This window comes from Aquarana catesbeiana, linkage group LG04, assembly GCF_042186555.1.
Source record: "Aquarana catesbeiana isolate 2022-GZ linkage group LG04, ASM4218655v1, whole genome shotgun sequence".
NCBI classification, from domain to species: domain Eukaryota; kingdom Metazoa; phylum Chordata; class Amphibia; order Anura; family Ranidae; genus Aquarana; species Aquarana catesbeiana.
This window is the reverse complement of record NC_133327.1, coordinates 552580472-552601829: the sequence shown is the minus strand read 5'-3', so window position 1 is coordinate 552601829 and position 21358 is coordinate 552580472. Positions and strand designations below refer to the sequence as shown.

Below are 21358 nucleotides of genomic sequence, written 5' to 3'. Positions count from 1 at the left end.
GTGGGTTTCCTCCCACACTCCAAAGACATGCTGGTAGGTTAATTGGATCCTGTCTAAATTGTCCCTAGTATGTATGAATGTGAGTTAGGGACCATAGATTGTAAGCTCCTTGAGGGTAGGGACTGATGTGAATGTACAATGTATATGTAAAAGCGCTGCGTAAATTGACGGCGCTATATAAGTACCTGAAATAAAATATATATATATATACACACACACATATATACAATGAAAAAGTGTTTGCCCCCCCTCTCTATTTTTTTTTTTTTTTTTTTCATATTTGTCACTAATAAAAACTTTAATGACTCAGATCAGCAAGCAAAGTTTATTATTACACAAAGATACCCCAGATACGGTAAATACAAAATGCCTTTTTTTTAAAATGGTTTTATTTATTAAAGCAAAAAAGCTGTCCAAACCTGCCTGGCTTTATGTGAAAAAGGAATTGCCCCCTAAACATAATAACTGGTTGTGCCACCCTTGGCGGCAACAACTGCAATCAAGCGTTTGCGATAACTGGCAATGAGTCTTTCACATTGCTGTGAAGCAATTTTGGCCCATTCTTCTTTGCAGAATTGTTTTAATTCAGCCACATTGGAGGGTTTTCCAGCATGAACAGCCTGTGTAAGGTCATGATACAGCATCCTTAATTGGATTTAAGTCTGGGCTTTGACTAGGCCACTCCAAAACCTAAATTTTGCTTTGTTTCAACCATTTGGAGGTGGACTTGCTGTTGTGTTTCGGATTATTGTCTTGCTGCATAACCCAAGTGCACTTGAGCTTGGCCAGACATTCTCCTTTAGGATTTTCTGGTAGAGCTCAGAATTTATGGTTCCATCAATTATGGTAAGTCGTCCAGGTCCTGAAGCTGCAAAACCGCCCCAGACCATCACGCTATTACTACCATGTCTGACTGATGGTACAATGTTTTTGTTATGAAATGCTGTACTCCTTTTATGCCAGATGTAACAGGACAAACACCTTCCAAAAAGTTACATTTTTGTCTCATCAGTCTACAGAATATTTGCCTAAAAGTCTTGGGGGTTATCAAGATGTTTTTTGGTAAATGTGAGATGAGCCTTTGTGCTCTTTTTGGTCAGCAGTGGCTTTTGCCTTGGAACTCTCCCATGGATGCCATTTTTGCCCAGTCTCTTTCTTATTGTTGAATCACGAACACTGATCTTACCTGAGTCAAGTGAGGCCTGCAGTTCTTTTAGATGTTGTTCTGGGTTCTCTTATGTCCTCCTGGATGAGTTGTCGTCATGCTCTTGGAGTAATTTTTGTAGGCCGGCCACTCCTGGGAAGATTCACCACTGTTCCAAATTATCTCCATTTGTGGATAATGGCTTTCCCCGTGGTTCACTGGAGTTCCAAAGCCTTGGAAATGGCTTTGAAACCCTTCCTAGACCAATACATGTACATTACGTTGTTTTTAATCTGTTCTTGATTTTTTTTAGATTGTGGCATGATGTGTGGCTTTTTGTGATCTGTTAGTGTGCTTCACTTTGTCAGACAGCTTCTATTTTTGTGATTTCTTGATTCAACAGGTCTGGCAGTAATCAGGCCTGGGTGTGGCAAGTGAAATTTAACTCGTCTTTATAAAAAATTGTGGTTAATCACAGTTCATTCATGATTCAGCATGGGAGGGGGCAATTACTTTTTCACATAGGGCCAGGCAGGTTTGAACAGCTTTTTTCTCTTAATAAATGAAATAATAATTTAAAAACTGCATCTTGGATTTACTCAGGTTATCTTTGTGTAATATTAAATTTTTTTTGATGATCTGAATCATTTAAGTGTGAGAAAGAATGCAAAAAAATTCAGGAAGGGGCAAATATTTTTTACAGCACTGTATATATCTGTTTGGATACAGTGCCTAAATTTTAAATGATTTTGAATCAGCCAGAGAAGGTGACACAGCCACAGAACAGCTTGAAGCACATTTTACAAAAAACAGCAAAGCAGGTATATTGTAAACCTCTATTAGCATGGTCTTCAACTCCCAATTAGGCCTTGTTTTGAAATGACCAGGTCTCAGGTCTCTTTAACTGCCATGTCCAAACACTATTAATATTCCATATTTCCAGCTGTGATAGAGTCACATTCATAAAAAGTGATTACTTGAATGTAAAAGATACCAATCAGGTAGACACAAAACACGCCTATACTACAAGGTTTGGAAGGCTGTTGGGGCACATTACACACCTGGAGAGAGACATACATAATATCTATATCATATTTGGTCTCTCTTGAATTGTAGTTTCATTCTGTGCAATACTATGTTGGTTGTTGGATTGTAAAACCCTGTCATATGAAGATGAAGATATGTTTTAAAAGCTGGCATTTAGGATGTGTCTGCTGTGCACAAAAAAATACTTCAATGCCCCCTTTACTCTTTGATTGGGTGGGGATTTGGCTCTGTGACACCCTCTCAAAGGTCAACAAAAATCTGGGGCTCTCATTTGACTTTAAAACTAAAGAATACTGAGAGAGTCCTGTTTCTGATGGCCCAGTGACTTTACTATATCAGAGTAACTTTACTCTGCAAGCAAATTAGACTGCACAGAACCAATGACCAGGCAAACTTTGATTGTGTTTTATTTATTTTTTTACTTTATTTTACTGTTGCGTATATGTCATGATCAGAGGTCAGGCTCGCAGACCAGTTGCTATACCAGTAGCGCAAATACCACAAACCAGCAGGATGGGTACACAGGCAGTCACCCTGGCGAATGACGCAGGCCCACCTGAGGTGCAGGGAAGACGAGAGCGAGATACTGGCTGAAGAGAGCACAATAATCTGCCAAACAGGAAGTGCAGAGACATGGCTTAAATCAGGATGTTCATGGGAGGAACAAACAGGTTCAGCAGAAGTGAAGACACAAGGTAGGGTGGTCCAATGGATCAGAGAAGTGCTGTCCAGCTTCTAGGGTAGCTCAGCAAGAAGAGTCATTGCCAGACACAGTGAAGGGCCCAGGTTCAAGTCCAGGCCCTGACAGTATGTCTGTTTGTAATATCGTTTCTGTAAATATTTTCTTCATCTTTCTGTTCTTCTTCAAGAATACTATATTTCCTTTGTGAAGGGCTATTATGGCTTAAAACGCTGTTACATTCCTGTCTGTGCGTGGCGGAAATTGTTACAGACATTTAATAAAGGTCAGAATAGCAATAGTGGGTGCTGCGAATGGTGGGGGCTGCTGTTTGTGTATTAACCGCTTAGCAGCCACCCCACGCAGGGTGGCCGCTCTGTGCCAGATCACGTACCTAGTGTGTGATCTGACACTTCTGGGTCTGGGACACGCGCTCACGCTGTGAGTGGACACAACAGGTTCCAATCAGCGGGTTCAGCGGACTCGATGTCAGCCGGGAGCCACCGATCGCTCGGGAAAGAAGTTGAACGGCGTTCTGTCAGTAGGGAAGGTAGTGATGATGTGTTTCTGCAAAGCAGGAACACGGATCCCTGCCTTCCCATAATACAAGCCCCTCCCCCACAGTTAGTAAGCACATTTTAGGCACACATTTAACCCTTTGATTGTCCCTGATGTTAACCCCTTCTCAGCCAGTGTCATTAGTACAGTGACAGTGCATATTTTTAGCACTGATCACTGTATTGGTGTCACTGATTCCCAAAAAAGTGTCACTTAGTGTCCGATTTGTCCGCTGCAATGTCGCAGTCCTGCTATAAGTCGCTGATCGCCACAATTACTAGTAAAGAAAAAAAGAAATTCCATAAATATATCCTATAGTTTGTAGATGCAATAACTTTTGCGCAAACCAATCAATATACGCTTATTGGGATTTTTTCTTTAACCAAAAACGTAGGAGAATACATATTGGCCTCATTTTTTGAAGAAGTTAGATTTGTTAAAAGCATTTTATTGGATGTGTTTTATAGCAGAAAGTAATGCCGTGTACACACGGGCGGACTTTTCGACCGGACTGGTCCGACGGACTGAATCCGGCGGACAATCTGCCCGTGTGTGGGCTCCATTGGACCTGCAGCTGACTTTTTCCGTCAAAAATCTGATGGACTTTAGATTTGGAACATGTTTCAAATCTTTCCGACGGACTCGAGTCCGGTCAAAAAATCCGCTTATCTGTATGCTAATCCGACGGATGAAAACCCACGCTAGGGCAGCTATTGGCTACTGGCTATCAACTTCCTTATTTTAGTCCGGTTGTACGTCATCACGGTCGAATCCTTCGGACTTTGGTGTGATCGTGTGTAGGCAAGTCTGTTCATTCAAAAGTCCATCGAAAGTCCGTGGGACCAGTCCGGTCGAAAAGTCCGCCCCGTGTATACGCGGCATAAGTTTTTTTTTTTTTTCAAAATCGTCGGTCTTTTTTTGTATATAGCACAACAAATAAAAATCACAGAGGTGGTCAAATACCACCAAAAGAACGCTCTATTTGTGGGAAAATAAGAAAACACATTTTATTTGGGTACAGCGTCGCACAACCGCGCAATTGTCAGTTAAAGTAACTCGGTGCCGTATCGCAAAAAATGGCCTGGTCAGGAAGGCGGGTAAATCTCCTGGAGCTGAAGTGGTTAAGAGTTAACCTGCCCCACTGACAACCACTCAATCCGCTGGTGTTTTGATTGCTTTCCAAGAACAGGTACACCTTTGCTCAGGGTGGAATGGCCACATTGCTGTTATTTTTTTGCTCAAATAATCCATTCACTTGTTTCTTCCATGTATACAATGTGTTAATAAGCAAAACCTGTAATGATAACTATAAAATAATAATTTTTTGCTTTTTTTAGTCTGCTGTAAGGTGTAAACCTTTATTTTATGTAAACTGAGTTAAAGGAAGAAATATAACAGTATTCAGAAGTGAATGCATATGTTTTTTCATTTCTTCTTTGTTCTTGTAAGCAGTGCCATTGAAGGTCATTGTGGTCGGCCTGTCCTCATCCTAAATCAGCCATATTCCAGGAGGTACGCCCTTAGCTACATAGCAAGTTATCACAATCTGATAGATCCGAAGTACAGTGTGCATATGGGAATTGTAACCTACTATATACATAAAAGCTCTTCTATGAAAACAAAGTAATGTTTTGGGTTTTCTAGGACTATCACTGTAGGGATATTTGTGGATTTCACATGAAGGGTGATTTGGTGGTTTCCTGTCTAGTAGCTGAGGATCTTTGACAGAACTGTATTCTACTGTGGAGACAGTGGGCTCAGGACGTCTCATTCTCAGATTCTCAGTGATAGCCCTCTTTCATCCCTTGCCCAGGCTGAAATTGCATTTTCTTTTTGACTCTGTCCCAATGAATGTCTAAAATAGGCATTGTTGTATAATTAAGTGTGTTAGCGGGTTCTGAAGTGCTGTACAAAAAAGCGGGGCATACTGCAACTGTGTGTCTCATAAAATGTTCATAATAAATACGTGAAAATACTATAAAGCAGGCCATACATTATACAATGTTACGTCCTTCAACCATAGGTCGAAGGAAAAAAACTTGCTCAATTCCTCCATCAACACAGTGTTAATGGGGGAACCCCTCCTGCAGCGCTACTGAATTATGAGGAGGTTTCCCAGCCGTCACAACTACCAGTTGGCAGTGATCAAAAGAAAAAAAAACTGACAGGCTGGTTGCACTGAAGTTGATCCATTGATAGACTTCAGTACCACCTGACTGACCATGCATGGTTCCTGCTGCACCAGCTGAATTTCTATCCATCTATGGCCGGCCTAATTCATTGAAAAAAAGAATGTTTTCTGCTTTTAGCAATTCACTGATGATATGTATTTTGCTTTTTTTTTTTTTATCATAACCAGTTTGGCTGTATTTCGTCTCACCAATACAGTTTGTAAGTCATTAAAGTGGTTGTAAAGCCAGAAGGTTTTTTATCTTAATGCATTCTATGTATTACGATAAAAAGCCTTCTGTATGTAGCATCCCCCGTCAGCCCCCCTGATACTTACCTGAGCCCCATCTCTATCCACCGATGTCCACGAGTGCCTCGGCCATCCGGAACTCTCCTCCTGATTGGATGAGACACAACAGTGGTGCCATTGGCTCCTGCTGCTGTCAGTCAAAGTCAGTTAGCCAATCAGGAGAGAGAGGGGGCAGGGCTGAACCGGGGCTCCATGCCTAAATGGACACAGGGAGCTGTGACTCGGCTCTGGTGCCCCCTTAGCAAGCTGCTTGCTGTGGGGTCACTCGATAGGAGGGAGGGGCCAGGAGAACAGAAGAGGGACCCGAGAAGAGGAGGATCTGGGCTGCCCTGTGCAAAGTTACTACACAGAGCAGGTAAGTATAACATGTTTGTTATTTTTAGAGGAGAAAAACAAGACTTTTTTTCAATCACTTTAAACTTTTTCACCTGTACAATAGGCAAAGCCTGCCAGGCTTGAAGATAATTGGGGGGGGGGGAGTAGAGAAGAAGCGTAGCTGTAGTGACTGTTGTCTTTTGCATAATGCAAAATGTTAATAGGATGATTTATTGTTGTCTTTCTTTTTTAGAACCTTGTATCTGTCCCTGATTGTAAAGGTGTCAGTAAAGGCAGCTATTTATGAGCCATGTTCAGGAAAAAATGAATCGAACACATAACCATACAATATCATACTAAAGTCAGGATGTGCCTTGCTGTGTTCACAATCATATGGAAAATTATATTTACTTGCTTTCACAGAGCTTTGTAGTGTATGTGGGATGTAGCACTTGTTGGTGGTGAGTAGTTCTGTAGCAGATTGACGGGGGAGAGTCCTTAGAGTAAGTCCCTTCAACCATGCAAGCATAGCAGGCATTCAGGAACACAATGATCTTATTGACTTCAGTGTCCATGACCAACGTAACCAAAACCCTGAAGAAGGGAGAGCTCCAGTGCCATAAAAACTTGGTGGCTGTGTTTTATGTCATGTACTAATAAGTGATCATTGCACTTCAACTGGCTGGAGTTTCGAAGACTTTATATTTACACACAACACTTCTCACCCACTACTATAATCTTCACATGGCTTCATAGAGAGCATTCAAGAAGACAAGTGTAAACAGTAGCCCTCAAGTTTTTTTTCTAGCTGTTATTTGTATTTTAGTGCAGGCTGGAGAATGATGAATGAATCTAATTCTAAACTGTGGATTATAAATTCTATGTTTATTTGAAGGTTCTAAACAGGCTAATGCCGCATACAAACGATCGGAAATTCGTCCAGATCGGAAAATGCGACCGTGTGTATGCTCCATTGGACTTTTGCTGGCTGAATTCCCGCCAGCAAAAGATTGAGCAGGTTCTCAATTTTTGGGTCGGAAAAAGTTTCGATCGGAAATTTTGATCGTCTGTACCAATTCCGAAGCGCAAAATTCCAACGCATGCTCGAAAGCATTGAACTTCATTTTCTTGGGTCGTCGTATTGTTGTACATCAACGCGTTCTTGATGGTCGAAAGTCCAGCAAACTTTTGTGTGACCGTGTGTATGCAAGCCAAGCTTGAGCGGAATTCCGTCGGAAAAATCTTGGATGGTTTTTCCGCCAGAATTCTGCTCAAGCTTGGCTTGCATACACACGGTCACACAAAAGTTTGCTGAACTTTCGACCATCAAGAACACGGTGACATAAAACAATACGCTCATGTTTACGGGGCATTAAGAGAAAAATGCACACATTGTGCTCACAGTGATAATATGCTTAAGACATATTGGTATTTGCATCAAATTATAATTGGCCTGGCCTTCTTCTGAGCTACTCCCAGATGCCAGGTTTTCAGCCTCTTGATGGCCAGTTGGGGAATGACACCATCCTCAGTCATTCTGGCACAGCTGGAGCGTGGCGGGAATGCATGCTGAGCTGCACATGCGCAACTCTATGTGCTTTCAATAGATGATTTTGAGTTAAAGAAGAACTCCAGGCAAAATGTTTATTTCCCCATGCAGTGGGGCTGTGCCTGCACTGCATGGATTAACTGCTTGTTTTGTCCAGGGGTTCAAGGAAAACTTACCTGATTCACCGATCCTCCGGAAAACGGCACTTTCCACGTCCAGCAGTGCACTGTTCCTGCCATCCTTACATCCAGTGCCGCTCTATTGGAGAGATGACGTCAGGAACAGTCCATTCACAAGACCACTAGCATGCGGGGGCAGGGGATGGCGGGGTTCGGGGTCTTGTGCTTGGAGGATTGACAAGTGAATGGCAAGTTAGGTAAGTAAATCTCCACTTTCCTCACCCCTAGACAAAAACGAGTAGTTAATTCATGCAGTGGGTGCGCAACCCGTGCTGGAAAGTGCCATTCAAAAGAAAAACATCTATAATTGTTGCTGATGCTAAACCATGCAGAGAAAACTACTACTAATATTTCAGTGAATGACAACAAACTGTGCAGAGGATCATGTGAGGGCGTTTTGTTTTGTTACTTTTGCATTGTGCAACTCAGATCTGTTTTGACCCATTTTTTGTGGATGAGAACATGTTCCTGGAATGAGGAAAAGGACCCAACTTCCAGGCTCCGTATATTTCTGTGAATTGCTGTCTTGGCAAAGAAGTGCAGCCGCCACAGTTGTTTTCAATTAGGAGAACACTGCTTTGTTTGATAGTTGCAAAACATTACTGCTTACCCTCTGCAGAAAAACACCAGGATCAAATTTAACCTCATCGAGTTTGTGGTCTTACATAGTGACTATTATCTTTTGTCTCTCCAGCTTTTTCCTTGGAAGGCTCGGGAATCAGCTTTGCAGATCTCTTCAGGCTTGTTGCGTTTTACTGCATTAGCAGGTAAGATGGATGTTTTTGTATAGTAATGGCAACGCAGGTTGGAAGAATATATATATTATTGTATTCTGACACATCACTAGTTATGTTTTATTTAATGGGTCGGTATTCAAAAGTGGTATTTCTATTCTAGTCTCTAGTCATAGTAGGATGTGGTGTGATGGCATCTGGCAAAAGGTTTTATACTTGCTGAATACGGATAATAAATAATGTAGCACTCACCAGTAAACACAAATATCGTGATGTGAGTGATGAAAAATACTAATTCTGAAACAAATCATATATATAATATACAAAATGTCCAATGTATATAAAAAAAAAAACTGTATGGTTAGGTTAAAAACCAAAAACTTATAAGCACTGAAAAATGTGAATCAAACCAGTGAAAAAATATATAAAGTATAGTCCAACATAAGCCTGATCATCCAACACAGAGTAGTGAAGAAATCAATATGTTGAACACTGTCCGGTGTAGAAAGCATCAAGGATATTGCATCATCAACAATAAAGAGAATTGCATGTGCCCTCACCGGAACTGGTGGACTCCAATGTCAGCGACATGGAATCATACAGGCATGGTGCCACAAGTGGCTGATGTATGGAACTCCAAAGGGGTCCAGGACCTCCGGGATGGAAACCAGGGAAGAGATGGAAAACCTCCAAATGGACCTCCAATCCCAGGAACGTCAAACTGGATCTAGATAGTGAGATCAACAGAACTCCAGAGCCACGCTCAGCAGGATAATATGTGGAAAAAGAAAATGCTTCCACATGGTGCAGATCAAAAAAAGTGGTAGTTTATTTCTAAAAAACAGCATACAAAGATAAAAATGTGATCACGAAGATAAAATACAGGGCAATGTGGAGAGCGATAAGTCAAAACCCTTGGTTTTCGGGTTTTTCTCCTTCCTCATTGGCTGTCTCGGCCAATGAGGAAGGAGGGTCTCGGACAGCCAAGTCTCTTGTGCAGCATCGCTGGATCGAGATGGACTCAGGTAAGTATTAGGGGGCTGCTGCACACAGAATGTTTTTTTTTATCTTAAGGCATAGAATGCCTTAAGATAAAAAACCTTCTGCCTTTAGAACCACTTTAAATCTTTTGAAAATATTTTTAAAAATGGGACTTTCAGATCTGCTCTCTGTTGGGTTATCTGTGGAGGTTTAGTGGGACGAGTCAAATGCCATTATTCTCAATTAGAGTTCTTGCGCAGGGGCAGTGTACAATGTAAACTTCTGGCTTTTTTTTCCATGCTCAGGAGCCGATGAGCTGTATGCAGCCACTGATAGACATGAATGACTGTGTGATGCTGCATGTGGGTGTATGTCCATGTGCAATAGAGAGGTTTATGTGGCTACAGCTTATAATCTCATACAGCCGCACACAGCCACTCATGTCTATGGGTGGCTGTACACAGTACCTGGACTTCCGGGACATGGAAAAAAAGCCAGAATTTTACATTGTATGCCCCAATGCACCCGTGTGCATGAGGCCTTTAAGCCTAAGTGCGGACAAAATAAAAAAACTGAATAAACCAGAAAAATCAGCACCAGGGATATAACTTACATTCAGTGCTGATGGCCCTTCTTTTATGTGAAATCTCTCCATGCTCCCCCACCCCACCACTGCTGCTGCAATCTTCTGGTGCGGCAGGAGCTAATTTAACTAAGACTGCCACAGTCTCTCATTAAGACTGCCTAACAATGCCTGCCCTTTTTGATCAGCTGCTCCATTCAGCTGAACACAACAGAAAGGTTAGCAAACAGACATGAACACTACTGCAGAGTCATGATACATTCATAGATCCTGTTTAATTCATAGAAGCGAGCCTGTGACAGTTTTAGTTCTATTAACTCCTGCCTCTCCGGGAAGATTGCAGTGGAGGGAGGCATTGGACTTAAAAGAAGAGGCATCAGTATAGGGGGCACACCTTATGTCCCTTGTGCTAATCATTCTGGTTTTTTTTTTTTGTTTGTTTTTTTTTGTTATTTTGGCTGCACTTAGGCTTTAAGGTGTTCCACTTGAATCACTAAACCCCAAGGCCTAATACAAAAGTATTGGGTGGTCTTAAACCACTACCTTGCAAAGAAACATTTTGGAGCCCTAAACAAGTCATAAAATGCTAACTCTAGTTCCAAATAAATAGTGAGTGGATACTTGGTTAGTCCATCAAAATTTCTCTTTATTGACTATTGGTGACAAGTACAGTTTCAAGACAGGCATCATAAGCAAATTATAGGCAAATGGATGGTGGAAATGGGAAAAAAACAAAACAAAAACATGAGAACATTCTTTTAGGGAACATTCTGTGAGAAAAGGGACTGTCCTTGCTCCTCAGGATCAGTAGCACTATGTTCCAAATGCTTATGAAAGAACCAAATATGTGCTGTACCGGCTTTTGAAAGATGGGCCTTGACCAAAAGCTATAGCTGGGTTAAGACCACCAAGCTTCTGTATCTATTCTGTGATATCCTTGACACATTTTGTATTATATAGGTCTGTGTGATGTTAGAAGTTGCTATTGTATTGGTAGTTGCCGCTTCAACTGGTTAAAATTAATTTTAGATCATTTTAGATTAGAAAAAAAAATATGGTGAAGATTTACAAAAACTGATGTGCATAGTAACCAATCAGCTTCTAGGATTTATTGTCAAAGCTTAAAGTGATTCTAAAGGCTTTCTTTTAAAATAAATAACAAACCTGTCATACTCACCTGCTCTGTGCAGTGGTTTTGCACAGTGCTGCCTCGGTCCTCCTCTTGGGTCCCCCGCTGGCGCTCTTGGCCCCTCCCTCCTGCCGAGTGCCCCCCAGAGCAAGCAGCTTGCAATGTTGGCACCCAAGCAGGCTTGTTCGCAAGCTGCGGCTCTGTGTGTCCATTAACACACAGTGCCACGTCTCAGCACCGCCCCCTCTCTCTCCTCATTGGCTCACTGGCAACAAAATCACAATAAGGGGGTGCAAAGGATTAGTGCATTACCTAATAGTTTATTTGAAAACAAACAAGCCAAAAACATACTCACAAAGCGCAAAAAAAAAGGCTAAAGACATTAAATAAAGTAAGACCCAAGTGACAAGAAGGTTGAGATGTGGAAGCATATCACCGAGACCTTGGCATCATTCTGACGGGTGGCACCCCCAGTCAAACATGCCCAGTGAGGCCCATTTGGCCAAATGTAGCTATGGAAGTTGTGGCTTGGTTGTTCAACATAAATCCTTTTTGGGATAGAAAAAATGTCCCCTGGACATCAAAAAACAGGTGTGCAGGATAAAACAGTACTACCTCCTAAATGTCTGCAAAGCGGGTGTCAGCTGAGGTCTGAAAGGTGGTGAATCTCTCCTCCCCCCCCCCCCCCCCCCCCCAATGTGAAAGAGGCCTAAAAATAAGAACCCTTATTGAATAAAATAGAACCAGATAATTTCCAAGCTCAACTTACCAACCAGCCTGCGACCAACTGAATTAACCTGCCTAACAGTATGCGTTAAAAACAGGGGTTTAGCTGCACACATTTGCAAATACATGCATAAGCTGCAGGCCACGGCAAGGCACCCTGTATCCTGCAGACCCTAACTCTAACTTTGAAGAGTCTCCACAGTGGGAGCACATGTATTCCAATGGATAGATGAAGGGCAGATGACTGGAGGGAGCCCAACCCTCCTTAAAGGCACAGGAGCACACTGAACACCCAGCACATTGCACAATGGCAGCAAAGGTGTCAGTGCGTTGCCTGACCAATATGTCAACAATACAAAAAATGTATTTGCTGCATGGCTGCAAAGCCTTACTTAGCCTTCTAAAGATTCTTCACTTCCCTGACAAACTTTTTCCCTTCCTGCATATTTTAGCCTTTCATCTATTTGCAAACTATATGACTTGGCCACCACAGTGTTGGGCTCAGCATTGGAAGCAGAAAGGGGAAGAGGTCACAACAACTGAGCTTCACAACAGGCCTCTGGAGTCATAATTCTACACACAAAGCACTATAACCAGTGTCAAAAGAAATGAATGGAGTGGGACTTTAATGGTGCTGTTACTTTACCCTCAGAGAAGAATACACATATATAAAAGCATAATTTTTTTCCAAAAACATATTATTTCTATTTATTTATTACAGGTACTTGTATAGCACCGTCAATTTACGCAGCGCTTTACATATATATTGTACATTCACATCAGTCCCTGCCCTCAGGAGTTTACAATCTAAGGTCCCTAAATCACATTAATACCCTAGGGCCAATCTTAGACAGGATCCAATTAACCTACCAGCATGTCTTTGGAGTGTGGAAGGAAAACAGAGTACCCGGAGGAAACCCACACAGGGAGAACATGCAAACTCCAGGCAGGTAGTGTCGTAATTGGGGATACAAACCGGCGACCCTAAAGCTGCTAGTTGTAAGTGCTAACCACGTAAACACTGTGCTTAAAAAGAGGGACAATCAGTCCTAACTGATAAAAACATTTTGGATAAACTTCAAATAAATATTGCATAAACAACCCCATACACCTTCCCATAATCATAATAAATTGCAGGCACAGTAAGTTTAAATCCAATACAGAATGAAATGAAGACAAAGAAGGAAGGTGTAGTATTGCAACGTGTTTCACAAGTTGAGCTTCTTCAGTGGTTCAAGGGGTACAGCTAATGGGGAGAAATTACAACAGATGTAATCTACAAGTTCAAAAAACAATAGCAAGTACAGTTATGCTGGGAGAATTTATGATTTCTTGGTTATTTTTCAGAGAATACGAATAATAACACAAAAAGCCATTTATTATCAATCAACTGTGTTTACTCTTTTTAAATCATAATGGCAACATAAACTACCAAAATTAACCTGTCCAAAAGTTTACATACCCCAGTTCTTAATACCGTGTATTGCTCCCTTTAACATCAATGACAGCTGGAAGTCTTTTGTGGTATTTGTGGATAAGACTCTTTATCTTCTCAGATGGTAAAGCTGCCCATTCCTCTTGGCAAAAAGCCTCTAGTTCCTGTAAATTCTTGGGCTGTCTTGCATGAACTGTACATTTGAGATCTCCCCAGTGTAGCTCAATGATATCGAGGTCAGAAAATGAGATGGCCGCTCCAGAGCCTTAACTTTATTCTGCTGTAGCCAATGACAGGTCGAATTGGCCTTGTGTTTTGGATCATTGTCATGTTGGAATGTCGAAGTACGTCCTATGCGCAGCTTCCTGGCTGATGAATGTAAATGTTCCTTTTTGATAACATATTGCATTCAAACAATTTTGACCACATTTCCTGTGCCTTTGTAGCTCACACCTTCCCATTACATCAGCGATCCACCTCCGTACCTTTCATTATAGGCCTTGTTGACTCCTCTCCAAATGTAGCGTTTATGGTTGTGGCCAAAAAGCTCAATTTTGGTCTCATCACTCCAAATTACTTTGTGCCAGAAGGTTTGAGGCTTGTCTCTGTGCTGTTTGGCGTATTGTACGCAGGATACTTTGTGAGATTTGCATAGTAAAGGCTTTCTTCTGGTGACTCGATCATGCAGCCCATCTTTCTTTATGTGCCTCCTTATTATGCATCTTGAAGCAGCCACACCACATGTTTTCAGAGTCCTGTATTTCACCTAAAGTTATTTGTGGGTTTTTCTTTGCATCCCGAACAATTTTCCTGGAAGTCGTGGCTGAAATTTTAGTTGATCTATCTGACCATGGTTTGGTTTCAACAGAACCCCTAATTTTCCACTATTGGATTAGAGTTTGAACACTGCTGATTGGCATTCTAAATTCCTTGGATATCTTTTTATATCCCTTCCCTGTTTTATACAGTTCAACTACCTTTTACCAAAGATCCTTTGATAATTCTTTTGCTTTCCCCATGACTCAGAATCCAGAAACGTCAGTGCAGCACTGGATGAAAGATGCAAGGGTCTGTCAGGAGTCCAGAAACTCAGTGACCTTTTATGCACACACACTAATTACAAGCAAACAGATCACAGGTGAGGATGAGTACCTTTTAATAACCATTCAAACCCTTTTGTGTCAACTTGTGTGCATGTTATCAGGCCAAAATCACCAGGGTATGTAAACTTTTGATCAGGGTCATTTGGGTAGTTTCTGTTGCCATTATGATTTAAAAAGAGTAAACACAGTTGATTGATAATAAATGGCTTCGGCCAAAAACTAACCATGAAAGAAATGTTTTTGTGTTATCATTCATATTCTCTGAAAAATGGCCAAGAAATCATAAATTCTGTCAGGGTATGTAAACTTATGAGCACAACTGTATGTAGAGACTGTAATTACAATCGTATGTAATTGATTACTCACAACCATATAATTCATCCAAAACATAAGAGACTCATTCAAGTGTGAGTGAAGACCTGCAGGGAGCAGGCATCAAGGTAAGTACAAGCAGTAAACAGGACAGGGAAGGAACCCCCCAATGGACCCAACCAATATACAGTATAAGGCACTATAACTAGCCTATGCTCAGAACTAAATCAATGTGGGTGAAGTTTTCTTTATTTTACAGTGTAAACATGCATTTTAATAAGAGGTTTGCAACAAACACTAATAACCATTTTATTATTGCTGCTGCCTATTGGCGTTGTTAATCTTGAACTTTCGGTGTCCTGATTTGAAATGTTCTGTAAAATCTGGTGATGCTTGTATTGTGATGATAAAAATCTGTGGTTTCAGCCGCAAAGTAGAAGCATTATTATAGGATGTGTGTGTAAAGACCCTTTATTCAGGAATGTTGGTGACCTGCTGCTGTTATTGGGTCATTGAGAATAATGTTAGTCTGGGCTGCAGACCAAGGAAAGATGTAATAATATCGTCTCCTATGAAAGGAAGGGACGTAAGGTCATCTGCACCCAATGCTCCGGAATACTCTCAGGACTGAGCAGGCTAATGATGGTTTTGTGCCACTGCCGGGTGCAATGTGATCTCATTTTCCACTTCCCAAGGGACTTTTCCCTAGCCTGTATGCATAAACAAAACAGAAGCAGGATCATAGTGTGTAGAAAAGCAACGGAACAATGAATCACACTACAAAACTCATTGAACTTTTCTGTCATCTGTAAGGAAACAGTTTGTAAAATAAGCAAGCGGGTCCAATAACTATAATGGTTTATTTTATTTTCTATACTCTGATTTATTTCTAAAATGTAGTTTACATTTTTTTTAACTGATGTGTTTTATGTCTTTTTTCCTATATGTATATATCTTGTCTTTCAAAAATAAACATTTAGGCCGGGTTCACACTGTCGATGGATGCGCCTCGCAGCAGGGGTCTGGTGCGTCCCTGTTTCTCCATTTCAGGGAAGAATCAGGGTGCAATTTTTGCCTGAATTCAGCCCTGAAATAGAGCCAAAGATGCACAGGACCCCTGTGCAGTGCGCTCCGCATCAGCAACGGAAATATGCGGACCGACTCCATAGAGAGCCGGTCACAATCTCCTGTCATGCAAATTGGATGCCTAGAAATCCGCATCCAATTTGCACTAGTGTGAATCCAGCTTTAAAACTGAACTCCAGGTAAAAAGCTAAACCAATAAAATACACTATTGTCAAAAGTATTGGGACACCTGCCTTTACACCCATATGAACTTTAATGGCATCCCAGTCTTTGTCCAGTTCAATATTGAGTTGGCCCAACTTTTGCAACTATAACAGCTTCAACTCTTCTGGGAAGGCTGTCCACAAGGTTTAGGAGTGTGTCTATGGGAATATTTAACCATTCTTCCAGAAGTGTATTTGTGAGGTCAGGCACTGATGTTGGACCAGAAGGCCTGGCTCGCAGTCTCCACTCTAATTCAACGCAAATGTGTTCTATTGGGTTGAGGTCAGGACTCTGTGGAGGCCAGCCAAGTTTTTCCACCCCAAACTCGCTCATCCATGTCTTTATGGACCTTGCCTTGTGCACTGGTACGTAGTCATATTGAACAGGAAGGGGCCATCCCCAAACTGTTCCCACAAAGTTGGGAGCATCAAATTGTCCAAAATGTCTTGCTATGCTGACACCTTAAGAGTTCTCTTCACTGGAACTAAGGGGCCAAGCCCAACCCCTGAAAAACAAGCCCACACCATAATCCCCCCTCCACCAAATGATTTGGACCAGTGCACAAAGCACGGTCCATAAAGACCTTCATTAATGTATGTTAAGTCGAAGCAAGTGTAAATGAGCCTTAAGGGACTTCATAAAATGTTAGATGGACTAATTAAACACATAAGATATCTGGCTGTAGAGCTTTTTTCATCCTCTTTGGTTCTACTATTATTACAATGGAATAGTAGCATCAGGAGGGAGAGATAGCAGGTTTCAGATCTCATTTTTAGGAGCCACTAAGGTGGATAGAGGTACTAACGGATGAATTTTCTTGTGAACTTTGCTACAAGGAGAATATGGAAGTTTACACTATTGGAACAGACACCCCATGGACATACAGTAATTGCTGTGGTTGGGAAGAGCAAGTGTCTCTGATGACTACCACTGTTCTTTAAAATTTGCTGCAAGTACAGAAAAATACCTTTTTTATATCTCAGAAGTCCAGTGTGCTGGTAAACTATGCACTCTATTGCCCCGTACACACGGTCGGATTTTCCGACGGAAAATGTGTGATAGGACCTTGTTGTCGGAAATTCCGACCGTGTGTAGGCTCCATCACACATTTTCCATAGGAATTTCCGACACACAAAGTTTGAGAGCTTGCTATAAAATTTTCCGACAACAAAATCCGTTGTCGGAAATTCCGATCGTGTGTACACAAATCCGACGTACAAAGTGCCACGCATGCTCAGAATAAATTAAGAGACGAAAGCTATTGGCTACTGCCCCGTTTATAGTCCCGACATACGTGTTTTACGTCACCGCGCTCAGAACGATCGGATTTTCCGACAACTTTGTGTGACCATGTGTATGCAAGACAAGTTTGAGCCAACATCCGTCGGAAAAAATCCTAGGATTTTGTTGTCGGAATGTCCGATCAATGTCTGACCGTGTGTATGGGGCATTTCTGTGCTGAAATTTCAAGCACTGTCATCAACTTGCTGGCCATAATGTGCTATTTTCCTGATTGTGGTATTTCAGGAAAATACCACATTACGGTCACTAGATGAAGCTGAGGATCATAGGAAATAAACATATTAGACCTGTTATGGGATTATTTACGACAGCTGCACGAATGCTGAGAAATTTACACAACAATTTTTTTACAAATAGACCCAATGATATTACCAAGCGTTAATTTACAGTTTAGTATTGCCACTTGTGGGATTTTACTCCAATACTTGACCAGCTTTCTGATCCACCAACTGCAGAATCCTAGTGTGTGATGCCACTTGCAGGCCACATGTAGCTTTAATTCCCGAGTCCAGGGGAAAGAGAATGGCTGAACTCCAATTTTCACCATTGGTATAAAATTGTATTGACCCGGGTTAGCAAAAATAAAGCTCGGCCGGGACCTAATTTTCTAATGCATTTTATTAAATTTACGAGCTTGATCAAATGTAAACCCAACATTTCATATTCCTGATATGTGTCTGCTGTACAATGTACCTGTGTGAGAGTCTCCTGTTCTCTTCGTATAGCTTCCTTTGTGTGAAATCCCTGTTGTTCCTGCCAGTCCCTCTACTTTCCTATTAAAAACTGACCATGCTAGGCATGAGAGCACAATATGGTCAGTTCTCTAGATATGTTGGGAACTCAGCCTGCTCTCTTCCATTGATCAGACTTGTCCTGACACCCCCTGCATAGCCTTTCACTGGGAAAACCAGCGTTCTGCTGTTTTTCCTCCCTTCGTTTTTATGCAGCTGAGAACAGAGGGAATGTGATCACTTCTAAAAAAGGGGGAAAAGGTATTTATATATATATATATATATATATATATATATATATATATATATATATATATATATATATATATATATATATAATTTTTTTTTTTTTTTTTTATACACAAATGTTTTACCTTTCATTTCTCTTTTTAGCTGAATAGATTGTTTTACAAGGTGAGGGTTTACAATCACTTTAAATCTGCAATTCGGTAAAAGACATCAGAGAGAAAGGTCCAAGACTGAGCTTTGTTCCTACACAGGAGAATTAATAACATTTTGTATGAATGCTGAAACCTGTCTTCTGGACTCCCTCTTTTCAATCCACTTAGCCATGACCTATTGCTTGTTACAGGCTATGCTCTACATGTACCCCCAACAGGCCATGTTTTGGGAATTTCTCTTATGCCACGTACACACGACCGGTTTTGTCGTCGGAATAAACCCCGAAGGTTTCCCCCGACGGAATTCCGCTCAAGCGGTCTTGCATACACACGGTCATACCAAAGTCCAACCGTCCAGAACGAAGTGACGTACAACACGGGACTAGAAAAAGGAAGTTCAATAGCCAGTAGCCAATAGCTTCTGTCTCGTACTTGCTTCAGAGCATGCGTCATTTTGGGTATGTCGGAACAGCATACAGACAAGCGGTTTTCTCGATAGAAATTGGTTCCGTCGGAAATATTTAGAACATGTTCCATTTCTAGGTCCGTCAAAATTTTCGAAAAAAAAAGTCAGATGAGGCATACACATGATCGGAATAGATGATGAAAAGCTTCCGTCTGACTTTTTCTATCGGACATTTTGCTTGTGTGTACGCGGCTTTAGATAAAATAGCTGTCCAAAACACCAAGCCATTGACTCTGATTTAAAGCACCTTTACAAGATAAAGGAAAGCCTGCAAACCTGGCCTGTTGGGGGTACTTGAAGACAGGGTTGAGAACCACTGGTCTACATAATAGTACTCTGGTTTCTGAGGGTCATTATGCAGTTTTTCTTTTTTAAGCTACGATACATTTCCTTACTTGTCATGTCAAGTTTACTTGGGCTAAATTGATAGTCTAGAAGTTTTCAAAGGGCAGATCTTAAAAATTTAGACCCATCCCTGTAGATTGAAGACATTTATTATTTTAGGTTGTAGATACAATTTTACCAAGAAACTGTACATCCTGGCATATATAGTCACAGTAATTTCACACGACAAACTCACGTGTTATTCATTCATACAGACTTTTTTCTGTAAGCTGTTGGACAGCTTCCAGACTGCTGTATACAATGGCTTTTTGGCCTATACTTCCTATGTAACCTCAAATAAACTTTTCTTTCAAGCTGTGTTTAAAGTCAGCTCAGTACTCGGGGGGAACAAAGCTCTTTGAGGTTAGTTGCATGTGATCATTCCTTGTCCTGCTTCTTTTGACCTTACTGCTTATAGGATGCTTACTCATTTAACAAAAGAAACCTAAAGCCCGTCCCTGGGCTTGTTGTATTGTCTTTAGGTCTTTTGCCGTGGAAGTCTTTTGTGTGTAAGAAAAAGTATTGGCTGCTTTCAAAACCTTATATAAAACCATTGTATTCTGAAAAATGACAAAATGTCCTCACTGTCCTCCAAAAAATGTCCTTGCTTTTGGACAGAAATGATAACTGGTTTGCAAGGTGTATGGACAAGGCAACCTCTGTCAAGGTGGATAAACCAATCCATAAGTCTAGGTTTACATCTATGCGGCTGCGCTTGATGGGTTTCTCAGTGCATTTTGCGTTTTTAAACCAGTGTTTTTGCATGCAGTTTTCATGCATTTCGTGTTTTTACGTTTTATTTTTCTTTTTAAACACACTTTAAAACACACTATATATTGCTGGTTGCTAAAGAGGGGGCCGGGAAGTTGGCCACCACATCCTTAGTAATGATGAGTCATCAGCTGTCAGTGGGGTTTGCGAAAAAACTGTGTGGGGTTCCCCCCATGTCCATACCAGGCCCTTCAGGTCTAGTATGGATTTGGTGGGGAACCCCATGCCAAAATTGAAAAAAAAATGGCGTGGGGTCCCCCCAAAATCCATACCAGACCCTTATCCGAGCATGCCGGCAGGTCAGGAAAGGGAGGGGACGAGCGAGCGCCCCCCCCCCCTCCTGAACCATACCATGCCGCATGCCCTCAACATGTGGGGGCACCAAAGCACCTGGCCCCCATGTTGATGGGGACAAGTACCTCTTCCTGACAACCCTAGCTGGTGGTTGTCGGGGTCTGTGGGTGGGGGGGATTATCGGAATCTGGAAGCCCCCCTTTAGGCAGGGGACCCCAGATCCCGCCCCCCACCCCTGTGTAAATAGGTATTATGTGCATCGTACCCCTACCCATTCACCAAAATCAGTGAAATGTAATAAAAACCCAAGAGCCGATTTTTGACAGTTCCTTTATTAATAACTCTGTCTTCTCTAGCGGTCTTCCCATCGTCTTCTCCTTCCCGCCATCTCCTCCTCGAGCTGTCTCTTCCCGCTGCCCCCCACCACTGCCCCAAAGCACCCCCCCCCCCCATGTTGAGGGCATGCGGCCTGGTATGGTTCAGGAGGGGGGGCGCTCGCTCGTCCCCTCCCCTCCCTTTCCTGACCTGCTGGGCAGCATGCTTGGATAATGGTCTTGTATGGATTTTGGGGGGACCCCACACCCTCTTTATTTTTTTGGCGTGGGGGTCCCCTCCGAATCCATACTAGACCTGAAGGGCCTGGTATAGACCAGGGTGGTGGTGGGGGGGGCAACCCATGCCAATTATTTTGCAAATTTTTTGCCGGCAAATTTTTATTTATTTTTTTTACATTTAGCTTTCAGCAGGGAACCCCACTGACAGGTGA

The 21358-nt window shown here is 41.8% G+C and overlaps 1 protein-coding gene across 8 annotated transcripts in view; it reads left to right on the top strand.

Moving 5' to 3' along the window:
• Nucleotides 1-21358, top strand: part of RIN2 (Ras and Rab interactor 2) — a 286963-nt gene that overhangs the window by 203328 nt on the left and 62277 nt on the right. For all 8 annotated transcript variants that reach the window (XM_073627961.1, XM_073627960.1, XM_073627963.1 and 5 more), the window contains one exon: nucleotides 8645-8717. In XM_073627961.1, coding sequence (XP_073484062.1) covers nucleotides 8645-8717 — 73 coding nt within the window. The remainder of the gene's footprint in view (nucleotides 1-8644; nucleotides 8718-21358) is intronic.